Source organism: Chenopodium album, chromosome 27 (assembly GCF_948465745.1).
Source record: "Chenopodium album chromosome 27, dcCheAlbu1.1, whole genome shotgun sequence".
NCBI lineage: Eukaryota > Viridiplantae > Streptophyta > Magnoliopsida > Caryophyllales > Amaranthaceae > Chenopodium > Chenopodium album.
This window is the reverse complement of record NC_137860.1, coordinates 4,707,437-4,717,236: the sequence shown is the minus strand read 5'-3', so window position 1 is coordinate 4,717,236 and position 9,800 is coordinate 4,707,437. Positions and strand designations below refer to the sequence as shown.

At 35.0% G+C, this 9,800-nt stretch overlaps 1 protein-coding gene across 1 annotated transcript; it reads left to right on the top strand.

The window, feature by feature from the left end:
• The first annotated feature begins 1,388 nt into the window (after window positions 1-1,388).
• Window positions 1,389-5,463, top strand: LOC145621163 (alpha-L-fucosidase 1-like). Its single transcript, XM_081675896.1, has 3 exons — window positions 1,389-2,038; window positions 3,474-3,710; window positions 4,263-5,463. The coding sequence occupies exons 1-3, from the start codon at window positions 1,461-1,463 to the stop codon at window positions 5,056-5,058; spliced, it is 1,611 nt and encodes a 536-aa protein (XP_081532022.1). The 5' UTR covers window positions 1,389-1,460; the 3' UTR covers window positions 5,059-5,463.
• The last annotated feature ends 4,337 nt before the right edge of the window (window positions 5,464-9,800 follow it).

Below are 9,800 nucleotides of genomic sequence, written 5' to 3'. Positions count from 1 at the left end.
TATAAAAGTATCTTTGTAAAAGGAATAAATGATATCCATTTGCTGAGTGACTGAGTCAGAAGGCATTGTTAGCCATAAAAAGTGTAGTAAGGTATGCAAGCCCTCTACTATGTAAAGGACCTTAGGGAACAATTTGAAGGCAGAGTTTTCTGAATGAATCTTAAAAAACATTCAGGGTGAGTGTAGAATTATCAGAGTTCTTTAAAATAATCCATGAAGACATTCTCTAGAGTAAAGAACTTGCACTAATAGATAGATTGGTTTTCATCTGCTATCCTGATCTTTCAACTTGAGTCTTGTAATCCTCTATTTAAATAAAAGTTTCTTTTAAAAGGGAACGTGATCCTCTCAAGCCTTATATTGCAAATGAAATAGTTTTTTGTCTAAAAGATTATCATAATATACAATGTAGCTTTCTCTCTCTCTCTTTTGAGTTCGGGCATTAGCCAAAACTCTTTAATTAAACAATTATTGTTGCGAAACATGGTAGGCTATTAGATTTAAAAGTCAGATTATTATAATATAAGTCATTAAAGATAATCAAGTTAATTAGTAAAATGAGCTAAAGTAGAACTAAGTAAAAATAAATAAAAACCCAACCTAAGTAATAAAGAGCCAAAGTAGAACTAAGTAAAAAGAGTAGCAAGTAAATAAACAAGTATAAAGAAGATACAAGAGTAGCAAGTAAATAAACAAGTACTTTCTTCGTTTCAACTTAGTTGACACCTTATTATTATTATTATTTTTAATCATGTTTCCAATGCATAAATGCCATATTATAACTACTTATACTATTGTAAAAAAAATATTAAAAATTGAATATATACAAAGAAGATACAAGAGTAGCAAGTAAATAAACAAGTACTTTAATTTATTCGTTCCAAATTTTTTTTTTTTTTTGAGGGAATTCTTCGTTCCAACTTAGTTGACACTTTTTTTTTTAAAATTTTTTATTATCATGTTTCCAATGCATAAATGCCATCAAAAATATATTTACTTATACTATTGTAAAAAATTATTAAAAATTGAATATACATAATTCCATACTTTTTTTTTTGAAAGAATAATTCCATACTTTTCAATTATTAATTAAGTTAAATATTAATAAAAACAAATGAAAATAATTATTAACATTTCCATTTTAAATCTAAGCTATGTCCTCTTACTATCACACTCTATGCAACATACACTTTTTACTACGTATTTTGTTTCATATATAAACAATTAAACATCAATTTAAGAGCGCTTATTTAGTTTGTACATCGCCCGAGCCACATACTAATTTACTTCGTTTAAAACCGTACCAGTATTGAATTTAGTTTTTCCTTTAGTTTTCTACTTTTCTTAGTAACTTAAAATAATAAAAATAAAAAATCCACATAAGTCAAACACATAAAAACTCCAAAGTCTCCATTAATCCACTGGTTCAATTCTCCCTCTCATCATTCTGGGTTTCCGCCATGAATAAACCTTACAAAAACCTCAAAACTCTCTTCAAATTCCACCCCATTTCACCATTAACACTCTTCTTCTTCTTCATTATCTCTCTCCCCTCTTCTTTCTCTCTCCTCCACCTTCACCCTCCACCATTACCCCTCCTCCCCATTCCCACCTCCCAGCAGCTTTCATGGCAGCTCTCAGAAATGGCCATCTTCCTCCACTTTGGCACCAACACTTTCACCAACTCCGAATGGGGCGACGGTAAATCCGACCCATCTATCTTCTTCCCCTCCAATTTCGACGCTAAACAGTGGGTTTCCGTCGCTAAATCTGCTGGGTTTAAGCGGGTCATTTTGACTGCGAAACACCATGATGGGTTCTGCCTTTGGCCGTCTGATTACACTGATTATTCTGTGAAATCGAGTAATTGGCGAGGTGGGTATGGCGATGTAGTGGGTGATTTGGCTGTTGCGGCGAAAGAGAGTGGGATTGAATTGGGGTTGTATCTCTCTCCTTGGGATCGCCATGAAAGTTGTTATGGAAATACTTTGGAGTATAATGAGTTTTATTTGGCACAAATGACTGAATTGCTAACTAGGTAATTAAGTACTCAACTTCTTGGTGTTTTACCAATTTATTGGAATTACTTGTATATATTACAGTAATGATTAACTTAGATATACAGTAATAAAGCTAATCAGAACCTATACTATAGAAACAAATTATAGAGGATGCATGTTATTTTTTTCTTCAGTTTTGTTGCTGCTGCTGCTGCTGCTGCTGTTGTTTTCTTCAGTTTTGTTGTTGTTGTTGTTGTTTTCTTCAGTTTTTTTGTTGTTGTTTTCTTCAGTTTTGTTGTTGTTGTTGTTGTTTTCTTCAGCTTTGTTGTTATTGTTGTTGTTGTTGCTGTTGTTGTTGTTATTGTTGCTGTTGTTGTTGTTGTTGCTGCTGTTGTGATCGTGGTCGTGGTCGTGATCGTGGTCGTGGTCGTGATCGTGGTCGTGATCATGGTCGTGGTCATGGTCGTGGTCATGATCGTGGTCATGGTCGTGGTCGTGGTCATGATCGTGGTCGTGATTGTTGTTGTGGTGGTTGCTGTGGTTGTTGCTGTGGTTGTGGTGGTTGCTGTTGTTGTTGTTGTGGCTGTTGTTGTTGTTGTGGCTGTTGTTGTGATTGTTGTTGTTGTTGTTGTTGTGTTGGTGGTGGTAGTGATAGTGGAAGTGGTAGTGGTTTGCCATTGTTCTTGGCGGCAGGTGGTGGTGGTGGTGTTGCCGTGTTGGTGCCATTGTTCTTGGTGCAGAAGTATATACTAGGCTTATTTTGTATCTTCTTTGTCATGGCTTAAATAGTGCAATCAAACTGCACCTTGCTTTATTATGTTTGGTTAAAACTTTAAGCAATATTTGGCAAAAATAATGAAATATATCTTCTCTTCAAAGATAATCAAATAGAATATGCAATTTTCGAGTTGTAGCAATCTGTAATGAATTTTCAATCTCCCTTGATATCAAAGCTAACAAACATATAGTGTAATGGGTAAGGTAATATTAATCTTTTGTGTTGTTGTGGTGATATGTTGCCTATTGAGTTTAATCCTTTGCTTTTCTAGTGTGTTGATCGAACAATTGTCCATCTATCAATCTGCATTGTGCTTAAAAGTTTTATTATGCTCAATTGTTCGATCAACACTGCATTCATAAGTCATAAAAGAAATTTCAAAGTGATTTGTACAGTGGCATGAGACTTTTAATCCTTGGCTCCTATTGGAAATGTACAGTGTTTCATATATCTTTCCCATTGGACCCAGCTTGCATGATTTAGGATGTAACACTACCTTTGAAATTAAAACCTCTGGTGCGGCGGCTGATTATCTAGTACTAAACACTCTGAAACTTTTTAGATAAAAGCATGTTTTTACCCCATTCTGGATATAACTCCAAAGTAATTTCTGGTGTTGTTAAATGAAGTTAACTACCATAACTCCTAAGTAATTTCTGGTGCTGTTAAATGAAGCTAACTTCTTGATGAAACAGATATGGAGAGATCAAGGAGGTATGGTTGGATGGTGCCAAGGGAGAGGGGGAGAAGGATATGGAATATTTCTTTGACATCTGGTTTGATCTAATTCATCAACTGCAACCTAAAGCTGTAATCTTTTCTGACGCTGGACCTGATGTTCGGTGGGTTGGAGATGAAGCTGGTGTTGCTGGATCAACTTGCTGGTCTTCTTTCAATAGGAGTGCTGCGAAAATTGGTGGAACTGATCCCCAGTAAGTTAACTTAGACCCTGTTCTTATTACCTTAAAAATGAGTGAAGTTAAGTTTAATTTAGTTCTGACTACTTTGATTACACCTACTGTGCACATTTTCATATTCCTAGGAGAATTACTTTGTATTTTACCGTCTGAAAATGAGAGAGAGCAACAATAGAATTTACCATGTACATAAACATGCGTCTATTGATAGACGCTCGTGTGTCGTCTTATGGAAGAGGGAGGGGTTAATTCCAGCTGTTAGCCTGATTTTTGGTTGTCTAATAGTCTGAAGAGTGAAAACCATTGATATCATATAAGATTCAAACTTCACCTACATCTTATATTGATTTTTAATTTTTTTTGCTTCTCTGCTACAGAAAAATAGTTGCTTAGATGAGACCAATCGTTGATTAAATGCAATCCTTTTGTGACTTTGTAGGATATAATTTTAGAGTGCAATAGTATAAAAAGCTAAATCGCATTCTTCCGTGGGAAAGGCGTTACATATTTGACATTATTCATTACAGCTCAAGCTAACCTGCCCATTATACTTATTGAACCTAAAAGGTATTCACAGGAAGGAGACCCATGGGGGCATGATTGGGTACCTGCTGAATGTGATGTCTCCATCAGACCTGGTTGGTTTTGGCATGCATCTGAATCACCAAAATCTGCACTGTTTCTACTTGACATCTACTACAAATCAGTAGGCAGAAATTGTCTTTTACTGCTAAATGTTCCCCCAAACTCTTCTGGTCTTATATCTGATGAAGATATACAAGTACTTCAAGAATTCGCTGAGCTTCGGAGCTCTATTTTTTCCAATAACTTGGCTAGGCATGCCATTGTGTTTGCCAGTAGTACACGAGGAGATAGTGATTCTCGCTTTAGTGCCTCCCATGTTCTTGAAGAGAATATTTATACATATTGGGCTCCAGAAAAGAACCGAGCTCATTGGATATTGTATTTAGACTTGAAGGATATAGTCGCTTTCAATGTCTTGCAGCTTCAAGAACCAATTCAACTAGGGCAAAGGATCACATATTTTCATGTTGATATTATGAAAGATAAGGGGCAATGGAAGAGAATTTTAGATGGGACTACAATTGGACACAAAAGACTTTTACAATTTCCGAGAGTGGAATCTCAGTACTTGAGGTTGGTGATTGAGAAAGCTCGTGGAGACCCTCTTATTTCCTTTGTTGGGGTTCATATAGATCCTTATTTAACCCTAACAAACTTATCTGATACAAGTCATACAACCAAAAAGCTGCCATCAAATGGAAACCATTTATTGAGCAAGTTTAAAGATACTCTCTATTCAATACCATACAGAAAGATGTCTCTCAGATCTCAAATTTAGGTAAGCCTTACTATGCGAGCATGTAATACTGTGGGAATCTGGTGGGATGCATTCCACCACTTTTTCCTCTGCTTTATTACGGTCCTTGAATGTAGTTTACCATCAATCTCGGAGTATAAAGTTCAATGGTACAAGATCAGAAGTTTAAATAGCTTTGCCTCATTTGTTCTTCTGAGTGGCAAAAGAAAGTGTATTAATCTCGATGTGTTTATTCTAAACATCCATAGTACATATGTTTTGTACCATTTGTATATCAATGATTCAATACTCTGTATAATGCTTATTGTTGTATGTTTGAAATGATTACAGAAATGAACAGTTTGCTCAATGTACACTGTTGAAATTTGTGATTCAGAGATTATTTTTTTATGCAAATGCTGTATTTTGGCTACATCATGTAACTAGTTCTGAAATTCTTACTCTTACAATTGCCATGTTCTGCTGTTTTTCTGCAATTACATTTCATTCAGTTGAAAGTTTGAGAATACTCGTAGTGTGAGGACAGAGGTCCTCTTTTCTTAACTATATTCAGAAATGATACATCTTCAGTTCTCTGCTAGTATCTGTAGTTAATATTCCGTGTCTTCATTGAGTAACATCACTTTTTCAGATTTGCTGATTTCTTCACACTGATAGAGTTGCTCTTTGAAACTATCTTGGGTCAAACAACAAGTATGATTTTGGTAGAGATACTAATTCTAGCAATAAGTTCAGTTTTTGCAAATTATGCACAGCTCAATTCGGATGCAAGTCAGTGTGGTTAATTGCTATCCTGCACCCCTCATTATATGTAAACATAGCGTAGAAAAACGGAACCAGGGACATGAAGAAAAATGAGGTTGGAACCAAAATTCCGGGCTTTGTTGTTGATACATCTGAGTACTTCGTGGTACTTAAATTCTTAATAGATGGGAATCTCTTTTCTCAATTATCATCTCTCAGTGAAACGGGCGCACTTGTTTATATTTCTATATCCAATGAGCTCACCAAATAGTGTGCATCCTCTACAAGTTGTAATGATATGGATGAGGCATACGTAGAATATGCTTTGCGCTGTATGATACATAAATTTGTTGTTAGGGGAATCCTTTAAGAATGATGTTCATGAGGTGGCGAACAGCCTTGCGAAGTATGATTCTCACATGATTGACCCTCTAAAATTCTATTGCTTCCCTTGTGATCGCGCTGTGGATGCTTAAACATAGGACAAGAAGAGAGTGAATTGGTTTGCGTTCTTGAGGTCTACAAGCAAGCTTTTGGGCACACGCTTTGCTTCTTCCTGACCTGGTGTATTTATGATGCTTTATGTCTACAGCCCATTTCTCTGTCTTTTATTTGCTCTAGCTTTTCATTATAATACGAAGTATATATAAATGGTGTTTACTATCATAACTTGTGATCAACGAAATTACGATGATTAAATACATTAACATTCAACTCTTAGGGCGACAATCATCAACGAAATTACAATAATTAAATACATTTAACATTCACATCTTACAACATATTTAGGGTGTCGCCCGTAGTACTAGTTTATAATCACAAAAGATCTTGCGTGGACCTGGTCCACAATAAAATTATTGTGGACCTTATAGTCTCACGTGCAAGCAACAACACAGGCAGCCCGTTTTATTCTTCTCAGTCCATATACAAAACAACCCACCTTGTTCCTACCCAACAATAAACCTCTATACGAAAACCATAGCAACGCTAAAGCTGCAAAATCCATCAATGGAAGAATCGATCTCTACGAATTGCTGAATTCATCAATGGAACAACAATATTATGTTGCTATCAATCTCAACAAATCAATTCAATATATTTCAGATTATTCGCAAATTACAATTGAAGATCTCAAAACAATGGACCCGAACAGCATGAGGTTGATGATTTTGTAGAAGACGAACCAGAGGATCGGATAACGATAATCTTCAATTGAGTGCTATTTCTACTGTAACTGATGGTGATCGAATGCTATTTGATTGCGTTTGGGTGATTTGATTATATTTAGGATGACGATATTCAACATATTGTTTTGTAGTTTTGATTTGATTTAATTTTTTATTTATTCTGAAAAAGATGATAGACATATTGTGTAATTGATCTAATTTGGCTTCAAATTTTTTTTTCTTCAAATTCTGTTTTATTTGCTCGAAATTAGGGCTCACAAACCTTAATTTATTTTGGTTTGGTATACACATCCTTGGGTGTGTGTGTGTGGTGCCTTGAGTGGGTGCTGCTGTTTGGTTTGGTGCGTTCTTTTTTTAGCGTTCTGTTTTGGTTTAGTTTGCGTGTGTGCTGTGTGCTTTGGTGGGTCTGTTGCTTAGTGTTGCTTCGGGCTTTGGTGCATGTGTGGGTTCTGTTGCGTGGTATTGTGTGTTTGCAGCACTGCGTTGTGTATTTTTGGTGTGTGTGTGGCTGCGTGTTTTGTTGCGTGGTGTTGTGTGTTTGCATCACTACGTGGTGTAGTTTTGGTGCGGTGTGGTGCTCAGGAGTGCTGTGCTGTGTTGGTGTGTTGTGCTGTGCTCGCTGTGGTTCTGTGCGCGTGTGTTGTTGTGTTGCTAGGTGCTGTGTGCTGTTGTGTGCATTCTTGGCGGCATATTGTGTTGGTATTGTGGTATTTTCTTGTGGTGTGGTGCGTGTGTTGCGTGTGTCACACCTCTCTTGTTTGATTGTTTTGCTCATAGCTGGGTGCAACGGAGTATTATAAATCTAATAAAAGTCACTATGGCTATTTTGACTTTAACGTTGCTATCCTAAGGGTCACTATGCATACGGCATACCTAATTAATTTTGTTTCGTATATGATGAGTTTGAAAATTGAAAGGATTGTTATTGTGAAAGAATCAATAATGTAACAAACGTGAGTGATGTTCTTCTGAGTTATGAGAAAGTGTTGTCATGGTACTCAATTTTGTTGTGACTTGTGAGTTGTGACCCTTATTTAAATATATATTGACCTCTTATATGTATATAGTGACCTCTTATATATATATAGTGATCCTTATATTTAAATATAGTTATGGTTATACATAGTGACATTTATTTAAACATAGTGACCCTTATTTAAATATATAGTGACCCTTATTTAAAATATTATCAAGGCATATTTATACATGTATACAGTGAGTCAGTGACTCTTATTTAAAATATTATCAACCCATATTTATACATGTATATAGAGTCAGTGACTCTTATTTAAATATAGTCATAGACTCATAGTTATACATAATGACCTTTATTTAAATATAGTGACCTCATTTTAATATATAGTGACCTTTATTTAAATATAGTCATATATATTATCGTATTTTTACAACATATTATTGAAATTATCTTTATATAGCCTATGTAGGATTCGAACCTACATCATTGTGCATCTGCACACTGCTCTACCAATTGAGCTAATAGGCTTTACTATTAAAAAACAATTTTCACTATTTTCCAACGAGATATAACATGATTGCACAAATAGCTAATAGGCCTAACACCATGTCACAATTGTCACTTATCATATCTAAATAGCTTAAAACCAACTTGTAGCTATTTTGATTTCATAAATAATCCAAAATACATCATTTATTTCTTTTTCCCTATTTTTTATGCTTCATCAACACAATATGGAGTAACACATTATACAAAGAAGTACATGTTCATTTACAACTTTTAAAACTCTTCATCAAAGTCATAATAAGCAACAGAGCACTTCCTTGGTAAGCAACAGAGCAGCACCAACAAACAAGTCAGCTTGCCCAATCTTATCATACATGCACCATAACCCCCTTTAACAGCACCACACTCACATCCCTCCATTCAACCAAACAGCAGCAGCAAAATTCTTAATCTCCACCTCGTCAACAACAAAAATTAATCATAATAATTGACCATATTATTATCTACTTCAACTAAAAATTGAGCAAAATTCTTAACCTCCCCTTTGAAATCATAGTTACCCTATTATCTCCTTCAACTAATAATTGACCAAATTTCAAAAAATTGAAAAAAAAACATACAGTGACCCTTCGTATTATCATCCAAATCCTCACTTTCAACAATAATTACGCGAAATCAAAAACCCTAATTAAATAGCTAATGTATAAACATAAAACAATGAGATTCAATTTAAGTATAAATCAACATAAATTGATCAAATTGAAACCCTAATCGTTAATACTACATAAAATTCAAGCGAAAATCCCAAAAGAGATTCAATTCAAGAAGAACAACAAAATAATAAGCTTAAAAAGTTCAATAATCAACTCAAAAATAAGAAATTTACCGCAGTTATGTCCATCGTCGGAATTTGCCGAAGAAACGAAGGTCGTCTTCCTCCAAAATGTTCCACCGCCTCTAGTTATCACCATTGAAGAAGAGGCTAAGAGGTCTTGAAATGTAGAGAGAGAAAAACTCATATGGGCGAGCTTCGAAGAGAGAGAAAATGGACCTTTGAAGAGAGAGAAAATGGACCTTTGAAGAGAGAAGATGGAGCTTGAAATTTGGAAGTTCATGTGAAGAGAGAGAAAGCAGAAGATAATGAAATAATTTTGTAGCTTGTTTGAATTTCCAAAACAATTAACCCATTCTGTTCCTTATGCACGTGACAGGTACTTGGTCCACAATAATTTATTGTGGACCAGGTTCATTTAAGAATTTTTGTTATAATCAAAGTTGGAAATTGTATGATATAAAGTATACGAAACCTTTTGATTCCCAAAATGAGTATAAAACACCATGATAGCTAA